This window comes from Mustelus asterias, chromosome 7 (genome assembly GCF_964213995.1).
Source record: "Mustelus asterias chromosome 7, sMusAst1.hap1.1, whole genome shotgun sequence".
Classification (NCBI taxonomy): Eukaryota; Metazoa; Chordata; class Chondrichthyes; order Carcharhiniformes; family Triakidae; genus Mustelus; species Mustelus asterias.
In genome coordinates, this window is record NC_135807.1 from 127,528,878 (window position 1) to 127,541,662 (window position 12,785).

The window sequence follows — 12,785 nt, forward strand, 5'->3', positions numbered from 1 at the left end:
CACCTAGCTCTGTAACTCGAGATATGTCTTCAAGAACTTGTCTAGCACCCTAGAGCGGCACAGTGGCTAGCACTGCCGCCTCACAGCGCCAGGGACCCGGGTTCGACTCTGGCTCGGGTCACTATCTGCGTGGAGTTTGCACATTCTCCCCGTGTCTGCGTGGGTTTCCTCCGGGTGCTCCGGTTTCTCCCACACTCCAAAGAGGTGCGGGTTAGGTGGATTGGCCATGCTAAATTGCCCATTAGTGTCGGGGGAATAGTTGGGTAAATGCATGGGGCTATGGGGATAGGGCCTGGGTGGGATTGTGGTGGGTACAAATCGATGCAGATGGAGGCCATTCGGCCTAGCGTACAATTCTATGATTCCTTTGGAAGGCTTTTAGCAAGGCCCTACTTCCTGGATATTCCAACAATCTATTGCAGTAGTTGATAATTCCCTGCCAAAATAATTAATTTTCCAGCATCTCTCCTAAGTCTACAGGACTTGGGTTGGAAATCAGGTGAGCTGGGAGAAGGGTCACTCAGGCAAGAGTCAAACCCCTGACCTCAGTAGCACAAAGCCCATGCCCCCCTCCACCCTTCCCTCCCCCCCCGTATTTCCGAAAACGTGTCAGGAAGCTGACATCAATCAGAGCCCCCTCTCTGCACATTTACAGAGGGATCCTGTTTGCCTTCTCTCACCTGCTGAGCAGGTTAAAATCACAAACTGCTGGAAGGGAGTGGTGCACTGCCAGGTGAGTCTCCTGCCTGTTCAACTGGTTTCTACCGGGGTTAAAATCATCCATTGTATTTTCATAATTTTTACTGATGCCTCCCTCAGTCCTAGTTCAAATAACCAAACAAAATCTATTCCATTTTCAAAACCTCAATTAAATTCCCTTGAAGTCAGCGATTAAACATTGCGGGATAAATAAATCGCTATTTCCAAGAACACATCAGGGTCATTTCAAGCCCAAAGGCTGCACATCATCCTGGCTACCTTCCTCTGGACTTTTCCGAAGGCAGTGATGTACCCAACGTGACCTGGGTGTTTGAATCATCCTATAACATCACATTGTAACACGCTATTAGCTTTCCCTCCGGCCTTGCAACAACGGACATCGACTTTCAACTTTGTATGAACTATGACACTCATGTCCCTCTTCAGTGTGGCAGTCTTAAGTAGGTAACCCTGTGTGATAGGAGGGTGGGTAAATAATTAGCCATAACAAGGGGTCATTGGCATCTCTCCCTATTAGAGAGAAACAGTTGATTATTTAGCTTGAGGGACACCATTCTGCATCAAGCATGGGACAGGCAAGGAGACAGGTCCCAAGACTGTCAGCTGGAATGGGAATCAAACCTACGCTGGAGTTATTCTGAACCACACATTCACCATTTAACCGACCCTGTTACCTTGCATGGTATTCGTATGAAAATTAGCCACGAGTAGATCAGAATTGTTTGGGGAGTACTATGGGGAGGCAGTGGCATAATGATATTATCACTGGACTATTAATCCAGAAACCTCCGGGTAATGCTCAGGTGACCCAGATTCGAATCCTACTGAGGTACTTGGTGAAATTTGAATTTAATGGAAAAAAATCTGGAATTAAAATGTCCAACGATGGTCATGAAACCATTGTCGATTGTCGTAAAAACCCATCTGGTTCACTAATGTCCTTTAGGGAAGGAAATCTGCCGTCTTTACCTGGTCTGGCCTGCATGTGACTCCAGAGCCACAGCAACGTGGTTGACTCTTAAAGGCCCTCGCGATTGGGCACTAAATGCCGGCCCAGCCAGTGAGGCCCACATCCCAGGAACAAATCAAAAAAAAAACTGAAGAGGAATTGAAAGTGGGTGCACACGCAGGGAGAAAAACTGCACCTTCAATCCCTGAATGCTACAGAGTACATCATGTTGACAATGTCCAGAGAGCAAAAAACCCAGGGAAGAAATAAAAATAGAAAATCATTGTTCTTAGTGCAGGCTGCAGGAAAAATACACAAAGATTGAAGAAAATTCAAACTATCAACCACAGCTAAGCACTGATGCAAGTGCAAAGAGTGATACGAGAGTTCAAATAAGAATGCGAAATATCAAATCTATAATAGGGCTATCTTACCTGGAGCTCCTTTACAATCATGAAGCAAAGCAGCCTGTCCAGCCCGTTCAGTCCAAACGTACCTAAAGAATTTTGGATTTCAGAGAAGAGCTGTTTGTTGGTCACTTCTTGGTGAGTCTTCATGTCGTACCATGTGTTTATCTGATCAATGTAACAGGTCACTCTGAGTGAAAAGAAATCAAAGGAAATGATTGCCTTTCTGCACTTTAGGGGGGAGGGGAAATCAGTGTTTAGAAAATGGCCCAAGTGAGAGTAGGGAGACCTGCGTCGGAAACCTCCCGTCCTCGTTCGAGGCTGGGATTCTCCGGTCGGTGCCGCTGCAGTGAGTGGAGTTTTGGCTGAGTGCCAAATTCCCCATTCTCGCTGGCAACAGGGCAGGAACAGAGATCGGAGAATCCCACCCGTGGAGTTTCCACATGTCCTGCTCGGATATCAGCGTCAAATGGGTGGAATCGACTGAAATCGCAGAAAAGGGTCAAAGAACGCAAAGCACGAGCGACGCTCAGAATCACGTCCTGTGATCTTTTATCCTGTTTTAAAAGTCAATCGCTTCTCGGCCTTTTGGCTAAGATCAAGTGTAGTTATGCGGATGCTGCACTTGGTTGAGGTCAGTAGGCTACATTCAAGCTTCATTTTCATATGAAGCAATTTTTAAAAGCGGCATCTCGGCCTTTTGGCTAAGATGCAAATGAGATCAAGCCTTGGAGGAGGAAGACCTGCGCCTATTCCAATCAGCTTGGCTCATGTAGATCAGGCTCATGTAGATCAGGGGTTGCAGACCCTGTCTTGTCAGCTTGGATCAGGAATATCTCAACTTGCTGAAACTGTGAATTGGACTAGATTTGACTGAATTGGAAAAGTATAAAAAAATGTCAATTTGCCGAAAGCAGTCCTCGTGCAAAAAGCTGGCCACTTTGTGGGGAGTTTCTGCTGGTTGCATTGTTCACTGTGCTGCACCCAGCTGCTCAGCCATACAGATACCCCCGAGGGTCACATTCATCCAGTGTTAATGAGAAAAAGAGCACAAGAAACAGAAGCTGGAGACGACCATTAGGCCGTTCGAGTCAGCTGTGAGGTTAAAACAAGGCCCCATCCTGCCTGCTCAGAGGGACAGAACTCAGCATGCTATTTCGAAGAAGAGCAATGGAGTGATCACTGATCCCCCCACCCCCGGTCAACATTCATCAAACATCACAAAATCAGAGTGCTTTGCTGTTTGTGGGAGCTTGCTGTGCATAATTTAGCTGCTGTGTTTTCTGATATCACAACAGTGATTACACTTTGAAAGTTTTTCATTGGTTGTGAAGTGCTTCGAGATGTCTGATAGTTTTGAACAATATAAATGCAAGCTGGCACCAGTTGGATTTACGCGAGGCATGCTGAACTCACTTTTTAAAAGTTCATTCTTGGGTGTGAGCATTTCCTGCCCATCCATTAATTTCCCAAATATGTGGCGTGGGCCTGCTTACCAAACCACAGCATCTCGGTACAACTGAGGAGAACACTGCGCCACTTCAGAAGGTAGATCAGACTCAGTCATTTCGGAGAGTCATCAGAATGGGAAATGTGATGTTAAGAAGTGGCACAGGGGCTTTAGAGTGGTGGGATCGAGACTCATTGCACATTGATGACCGCAGGAAAGAAAGCCACTGAGTGGATGCCAAGCAGATCTCCAAATGCAAGGCGGGGTAGGGGCAGAGGAAGAACATTGGAGGAAATCTTGACCAGCGATCACTATTACTCTTCTTCGAAATAGCGTGCTAGGTTCTTTTTCATCCCTCTGAACAGATAGGATGGGGCCTCGGTTTAACCTCACAGCTAAAAGATGGCGGGCGCGATCTTACTGGCCATTCATGCCACGCTCCCACTGCAGCGAGGTCTGGGAATTTGGTGCCCAGCCACATCTCCGTTCACTGTGGTGGGATGGGAAAATCCCGCCGGCGTGAATGGCCGTAACATTCAGCCAGCAGCTCCAACAATGTGCCACTTGCTCAGTGCTGCATTGGAATGTTTTGTACTCAAACCCTGGAGTGGGACTTGAACTCGGGGGCGAGAGTGCTGCCAACCGAGACACAGCTGACAGTTAATCTATGCTGTTCAATGGAGTGAAGCCACTCAAACTGTAGGATGGTCTTTGCAGAGATGCTCAGGGTAATGGGTCACTGCTATTGATCAGAAAGAGACTGAGATGTGAGTGCTGATCTAATTAAAATCGTAAACCTTTGGAAAGCTAGGGAAAGTGGTACCAGGGTCTCTCTCTCCAACCTTGCCCTGGAAGCAACCTGGAAGGAGGTGGTCTTTTGACTACCTGGGCCAAGAGAAAAATAGGAAATTGTTATCACAGCATCCCATCCACCCACACACATGTGTGTGCGCACCTTAAACAGGTGGTGAAGTTATGGGGGGTGAAGTGAAAGAAGCATGATGCTGTAACGCAACAGAGCATCACTGTATTTTATCAGCTATTGTTTTATACCTCACTTCAGGCCTACTAATCTTATCCACAGTGCTGCCTGGAATTGCTTAATGGAGACATGGCATTATCCAGTGAGGTTGTGGGAAAAGAGAGAGAGAGGGAGGAAATGGGCAAGAAGCTTGGGTCGGACACTCACTACAATTCCTCCTCACACTCAACATGGAAGAACACAGCTAGGTTGGAACACTCCATGGTTTAGGGGGTGACGAGGGAAGAGAAACTACAAATGGTCGTGAATGAAGACCAATCCATTATGCAAACCAGCCTCCCATCCATTGACTCTGTCTACATTTCCCGCTGCCTCGACAAAGCAGCCAGCATAATTAAGGACCCCACCCACCCCGGACATTCTCTCTTCCACCTTTTTCCGTTGGGAAAAAGATACAAAAGTCTGAGGTCACGTACCAACCGACTCAAGAACAGCTTCTTCCCTGCTGCTGACTGTTGAATGGACCTACCTTGCATTAAGTTGATCTTTCACTACACCCTAGCTATGACTGTAACACTACATTCTGTACTCTCTCCTTTCCTTCTCTATGAATGGTATGCTTTGTCTGCATAGTGCGCAAGAAACAATACTTTTCACTGTATACTAATACATGTGACAATAATAAATCAAATCAAAGATGGGATGTGGTGGTAAACCTCGAACTGAGAGTTCAACCCCGATTTAGTCATTCTTTTTGTTCCAAAGTGTCCGGCTTCCCGACTCCCAGTCGACATTTGATTATTATTCTGACCCTCAAAGAACAAAGAGGTGCTCAGAGAATACCATAACAGTGGGACAAGAAAACATAAAATACTCACTTGGGATCGGTGATCCTGAGGATCTCGCTGCAAAGCCGACCAATGAACGTCACAGATTCATCGACCGGTTGGAATTTGGGGATGGGAATGTGAGTGGACTGGTACATGCTCTGCCAGTCCAGAATCTACATGGAAACAAAAACATCCTCATTAACCCAAAATGAACATTTCCGAGTCAAAGCCATGCCCTTCACCTGATTCAGCACCTAGGGTTCAGTCAGAACTCCCGGGGGCATTTCAAAAATGTTTTAATTCAATATATGGACAACAGGGTCCAAACCACAAAACCAAGTGAAAAACCGATTTGAAAATTCAAAACAGCTCAAGATATGGTGGCGCAGTGGTTCGCACTGCTGTCTCAAAGCGCCAGGGACCCGGGTTCGATCCCGGCCTTGGGTCACTGTCTGTGTGGAGTTTACACATTCTCTTCGTGTCTGCATGGGTTTCCTCCCACAGTCCAAAGATGTACGGGTTAGGTTGATGGCTATGCCAGATTGTCCCTTAACGTCAGGAGGATCAGCAGGGTAAATAACTGTGGTTACGGGGATAGGGCCTGGGTGGGAATGTTGTCGGTGCAGGCTCGATGGGCCAAATGGTCTCCTTCAGTACTGTAGGGATTCAATGATTCTAATCCGGAGGGTTTGGAAGTTCAAAGATCCGAATCAATTTCAATTGATAAAGTCCCAGAGCACATTTTGGAAAATGTGTTTTCCCTCAGGATGTAACCTCTCCCAGAGTTACCACAGAAATTTTGTACTTCCAAACTCCCTGTTCAGTATTAACATTAATCTATCATTTTCTTTCAGAGGCAGGCACAACTGCTGTGAGATACCAGCATTTCCTTACTTCCGTTGATTTTCCAGCATTCCCAATTTTCCTTTATTTCTCCATGTCTTAGGTCACACATCATTTAGGTGGCAACGTGTAAGCAAAGGACTGGAGTTAAATCCCTCACGAAGCACCACACCAGGGTCAATGAAAATTAAGCTGAGCACAGAGCTCCATTCCTCAAGGATTAAAGCTCAAACTTAGGAAAGCATTTTCAATTTCCCACACAAGATCCTAAAGACTGAAAATAAATTTATAAAGTGCCTGGGAATTTTCAAATGTAAATTCGACCAGGTTAGGCTGTAAGATATAGGAGCAGAATTAGACCATTCGGCCCTTCGAGTATGTTCTACCATTCAATCATGGCTAAAAGGTTTCTCAACCCCATTCTCCTGCCATCTGCCCGTAACCTTTGATCCCCTTACCAATCAAGAACCTATCTATCTCTATCTTTGATGTGGAGATGCCGGTGTTGGACGGGGGTGGGCAAAGTAAGACGTCTCTCAACGTCTGATGAAGGAGCAGCGCTCCAAAAGCTCGTGATTCCAAATAAACCTGTTGGACTTTAACTTGGGTGTTGTGAGACTTCTTACTAACTTTATCTGAAATATACTCAATGACCCGGCCTCCACAGCCTTCTGTGACAATGAATTCCACAGATTCACCACCTTCTAGCTGAAGAAATACCTCCTCATCTCAGTTCTAAAGGTCGTCCCTTTACTCTGAGGCCCTCTGATCCAAGTCTCTCCTTTTCTAATGGAAACATCTTCCCCATGTCCACTCTATCCAGGCTTTCAGCATTCTGTAAGTTTCAATGAGATGCCCCCTCATCCATCTAACCTCCATCGAATACAGACCCAGAATCCTCAAATGCTCCTCATATGTCAAGCTTTCCATCCCAGGATCATTCTCGTGAACCTCCTCTGGACCTGCTTCAAGGCCAGCACATCCTTCCTTAGATACGGGGCCCAAAATTGCTTGCAATATTCCCAATGCGGTCTGACCAGAGCCTTAGAAAGCCTCAGGTTAAAGTGACTCTGCTTCCAGTGTGAATGGAGTGCGAGACATCTTTGTGGGGAAATTTAATCAGGATCTCACACCATTTGGTTTCCAGGAATTTGGAAGTACTGCAACTGGAGAGGTGGTGGTGAAGTGGCAATGCCACTGGGCTAGTAATCCAGAGGCACAGGCTAGTGCGCTGAAGGAATGGGTTCAAATCCCAACAAAGACATCTGGCGGAATTTAAAAACAGTGATGTGGTTGAGTCTTAACTGTCTGAAATGGCCAAGCATGTCACTCAGCTTAAGGACAATTAGGGATGGGCAACAAACGCTGGCCTTGCCAGAGGGGGCAGCACTGCTGCTCACAGCATCAGGGACCCGGGTTCGATTCTCAGCTTGGATCACTGTCCGTGTGGAGTTTGCACATTCTCCCCGTGTCTGCGTGGGTTTCCTCCGGGTGCTCTGGTTTCCTTCAAAGGTTAGGTGCACTGGCCATGCTAAATTCTCCCTGTGTACCTGAACAGACGCCGGAGTGTGGCGACTCGGGGATTTTCACAGCAACGTCATTGCAGTGTTAATGGAAGCCCTATTTGTGATTAATAAATACATTTTACTTTTTACTTTACTTTAGATGCCCACGTCCCGTGAAAGAATAATTGTTTAAAAAGCATGAAGTTGAAACCATTTTGCATCAACACAAAAGCAGATTTATTACAGGTTTCCAGCAAAAAGATTATTTTTTCAAAACTTGCGAGAATCAAAATGGCCTTAAGTGTATAGGAATGCAAGAATTACCAGACAAATAAGACCAAGCTCCATCTAGTTTCCCTTCTACCATTCTGGTGCTCACATGATGGAGTTGCTGGCCCGGTCAGGGTAATTAATCTCTCTCAATTTGTCTGCAGCAGACCCAGAAATGATTCAAGGAAAACCTCATTGGTGGGAAGCTTTGGGAACTATAGGTTCCAAGTGTCCTTTTCCCTCCCAAACATGCTACACTGGGCACATCACGTTTCACATTAGTCACCTACTATACCCATATCTTTAAGTACTCCATCAAATTTACGATATGCTTTGAAAATTTCATTCAAGATTACAATTGAGCATGCAGTGAGTCAAAGTCAGAGGTCAGAGGTCATGCAAAACAGGCAACATGCTAACAGCAATAACAGCCTTTATCAAAGGAATCAAACTAATAGCTGACACTGTTCTTGCTTTAAAGTTCTGCAGGTTGTAATATACATGTTGAGCACAAAAATAAGAGGTGAGTTCGCAATTCTACCTGCAGTGAATACCCAAGAACAATGATGAGCATCAAGTGAATTTGTTACTGTTGTATTTCTGGCTAAGGAAGGCATGGGGTGGAATATTATAGCCTTGTTGTGGTTGTCGGCGGGGGGGGGGGGGGGGGGGGGTCAACTGCCTTTGGTAGGTGTGGAAAATCCCACCAGCATAAAATTCCACTCATGTTATTTGTATATTAATTATGAGCATAAATAAAGAGACACTTACTGAAACTGTGGGGCAGTTGAGTCCAAAGATGTGCGGGTTAGGATGATTGGCCAGGTTAAAAAAAATTGCCCCTTAGTGTCCTGAGATGCGTAGGTTAGAGGGATTAGTGGGTAAATATGTGGGGGTAGGGTCTGGGTGGGATTGTGGTTGGTGCAGACTCGATGGGCCGAATGGCCTCCTTCTGCACTGTAGGGTTTCTATGAGTTAGGAAGAATATGCCTTGCAATGTTTCACTCTAAGACCAAATAAAGATTGGCTCTAGTAGAGTCATAGGCTGGAATTTTACCGGCACTCCGCCCCAAAATCGGGGCAGGCGAGGCTCGCAGAAGGGAATTCTCCGTTGGCATCGGGTGGGATTTTACAAACCTCGTCTGAGCGAGGTCATAAAATACTGGCCATAGAGTCATACAATGTGGAAGCAGACCCTTTGGCTCAACTCAGCCATGCCAATCTGAACTAGTCCCATTTACCTGTGTTTGGACTATATCCCATCTCCCTCTAAACTTTTCCCATCATGTACCTGTCCAAGTGTATTTCAAATGTTGTCATTGTACCCATTAATTCTACCACCTCCACTGGCAGCTCATTCCATACACGCCACTCTGTGTGTGAAAAAATTCCCTTCACGTCCCTTTTAAATCGTTCCCCTCTCACCTTAAACCTATGCCCTCTAGTTTTGGACTCCCCCTCCGCTGGGGAAAAGACCTTAGCCATTCACCTTATCCTTCAACAACTCATTTTTGGGGGTGGGGGTGGGGGTGGAACAGGATAAGACACACATAACTTGTTACTTTCAGATGCGTGCACCAGTAACAACAAGCTTCAGTTGCACACATGTCACACCAAGCAGATTGAGGGGCAGGGGAAATAGCTAGCACAGAAGAAACCAAACTATCTCAATTGTAAAAGTGATAAAACAGTTACACTAATCTACATTTTCCTCTGAGAATTACCTTGGTCCTCAGGAAATTATTGCACTCTTGCTCCACGTTGTAGTTGATTATTCGAGATACCTCCTCCTGCCATATCTTCAGCCCATAAATGCTGACGTAATCTTGGATGTATTCAAAGGAACGGTAGAATCCATCCATTGTGGCAGCCATGTCTTTCAGTTTGGGCATCAGTTCGCTCGTCTGTGTTAAAGAAATGCCAAGTGTTTGAAACTTTTGAAACATACTGGGTCACTATAAATCAGCCCAATTAACAACACTTCACAGCCAGGCTGTTAGCAAACTCTTACCTCCTGTACACTTAAAAGTCCGACATTCCGAATAATGAGAAATTCAGAATGCAATCTAAGGTTTGTGCACATCAGGAGTAGGTTCTATAACACGTGGACAGCCTTTCGAAATGAAAGAAACTCACTGAATCGTATCATGATACACAAGGACAGTAAGTGATAATCTCAACCCCAAAGGGACTTGTGCCCCTCTTCCTTTTCCCAGCTATACCGTCTCCACCCAACTTGAATTTACTCTTTACAGACCCACACAAGACAACATGCGATGTGTCTACTACAATCACACAACCCACATATGTTTAAATCCAATGCCACATGACCTTTGGTGTGAGGTAACTCTGCCTTCAGGTTACTGAGTGATGAGTCAGTGAGGTTCAGTGGAGATCGGGACCCTCGTTCCTTGCTACAGTTTTCCTTCCGCATCACTCATCTACACCAGATCTTTTTTTTAAAAAATCCTTCAAACCCATGACCAAAAACATGAAGCATGAAGAAATAGTATTTTAGCATAACTGGTATCCTCTCACCTTGGCTTTCGGGTTGAAGATCAGGCCCTTGTGAAGAGCAAAGGCAACCCTTTGGACCAACTCCTTCCGAATTCCATCTTCTAACAACTGCTTAGGATCCACCTAATTTTAAAAATAAGCACACAGAGGAAGGGATTATTAAAGCAAAGCCTCTGCTGGGCTGAGCTCCAGGGAACAAAGAGGGAAAGCTGAATTTCCCTTGTAAGCTGGGTTGTATTTTAAAGATCACCGCTCCCACCGCCGGGGAGAAAAGGCCCATAATGTAAAGCAATTGACCTTCCAACTGCCTTCCCTCCCATCTGGGTGGCACGGTGGCACAGTGGTTAGCACTGCTGCCTCACAGTGCCAGGGACTCGGGTTCGATTCCCAGCTTGGGTCAGTGTCTGTATGGAGTTTGCACATTCTCCCCGTGTCTGCGTGGGTTTCCTCCGGGTGCTCTGGTTTCCTCCCACACTCCAAATATGTGCAGGTTGGGTGGATTGGCCATGCTAAATTGCCCCTTAGTGTCAGGGGGACTTGCTAGGGCGAATGCATGGGGTTATGGGGATAGGGCCTGGGTGGGATTGTGATCGGTGCAGACTCGATGGGCTGATTGGCCTCCTTCTGCACTGTAGGATTCAATGTACATCCCTGGTCTCTTCCCATATTACAGTGGACGGGAATGATGTTAGGCAACCCGCTCGCCCTTAGGCATCCATCCAATTAGTTCCCATTTAAGGGCCTTGTATCGTCTCCACTGCTATTTTACATGCAACAGTGGAAGACAGGCAAGGTGGGTATCCCAGCAGTTTTCATTGCGGGGTTTCTTGTTTAATACTGATATTTATGGATGGTAACACGGCCTTTTTTCCCCCCAAATTGCTGGGTCCTTTAATACTCATCAATCTGCTCCACTGATGAAGAAGGCTTTTAGAATCTATTCCTGAAATTTATTGGTGCACAGATTTTTGTTCAAACAATGGGGTTCACACAGCGACATTCCCCAGCCTTCTTTAGGCTAGCTTTTGGATAGCTGAACAGAATTATTGAAATTATTCAGGCGTATCCAAAATAAATTACACTATCTAAAATTGCAGTTTTCTTTAAAACAAAGATGCATTTTATAACTTTCTCTCCAATTGCACCATTATTCATTCAGAAAGTTGGTAGAGCAACCTGCCTCTAAACCTCTCTTGCCCTGAAGAGCAGCAGTGGGTAACCTGCAATCCCAGGCCACATGCGGCCTATCTGGGTTCCGAGTGTGGCCCACCAGACGTTTTGTTGATCCTTGCCCGGGTCCAGGGCTGCCACATTCCGCTGATTTCCATCTGCGTGGGTTTTTTTCCTACCGGTGTGACTGAAGTGATTCGCATGTAAAGCAACAGCAAGTGAAGTGAGGTGTGTGCTGATTGCTCACACATCGAGTGTGAGAGCCGTGCGCTCTCTGTGTGTCCAAAGTGTCAATATTTCTTTTGTGTTTACCACTTGAAGTTCATCGAATCATAGAATCCCGAGAGTGCAGGAAGAGGCCATTCGGCCCATCGAGTCTGCACCGACAACAATCCCACCCAGGCCCTATCCTCGCAATCTAATCCCCCTGACACTAAGGGGCAATTTAGCATGGCCAATCCACCTAACCCGCACATCTTTGGACTGTGGGAGGAAACCGGAGCACCCAGAGGAAACCCACGCAGACACGGGGAGAACGTGCAGACTCCGCACAGACAGTGCCCGAGGCTGGAATTGAACCTAGGTCCCTGGTGCTGTGAGGCAGCAGTGCTAATCACTGTGCCCCACCCCACCCCCCCCCCCCCCCCCCCAAGTTGATGACAGTTCTATTAATACATAAATGATTGAAGCATTTTCTATAACTCGTTATGAAATATTCAGCGTGTATTAAATATATTTAATCTTATTCATGGGGTCATGGTTAGTGAACAAGCTTGATTTCAATCTTGTGGCCCACTCACTAGCCTGGGTTGCTCATCACTGCTGTAGGAGGTTGTTAAGGAGGGCATGGAAAGTGCTTTGCAAATCACACCAACCACTTGCAATCCCTGTAACAAAGCACTCGACCTCTGCTCAGCACCACGCCATGGTGATCAGGAACTCGCAATGCAGGAACTTGCAATGAAACCAATAAGTGGCACAGCACAATCAAGCTTGCTTCAGTATCACCCTACGATTAACTACTTTAACAGAGACACGGCATTGCCATATTTTAATCTTTACATTGCTGAATGTTCTTAAAACAGCATCTCTGTGAATGCATCAAGATTACATCGAAACATAGAAACTAGAAGCAGGAGTAG

At 46.0% G+C, this 12,785-nt stretch overlaps 1 protein-coding gene and 1 pseudogene across 1 annotated transcript in view; one reads left to right on the forward strand and one right to left on the reverse strand.

Moving 5' to 3' along the window:
- The window catches only part of washc5 (WASH complex subunit 5), an 81,033-nt gene that overhangs the window by 19,970 nt on the left and 48,278 nt on the right, over window positions 1-12,785 (reverse strand). Inside the window, exons 17-20 of the mRNA XM_078216805.1 lie at window positions 10,495-10,596; window positions 9,681-9,860; window positions 5,387-5,511; window positions 2,104-2,266 (exon numbers count right to left, since the gene is read on the reverse strand). Coding sequence (XP_078072931.1) covers window positions 2,104-2,266; window positions 5,387-5,511; window positions 9,681-9,860; window positions 10,495-10,596 — 570 coding nt within the window. The remainder of the gene's footprint in view (window positions 1-2,103; window positions 2,267-5,386; window positions 5,512-9,680; window positions 9,861-10,494; window positions 10,597-12,785) is intronic.
- Window positions 2,649-2,857, forward strand: LOC144496204 (U2 spliceosomal RNA; annotated as a pseudogene).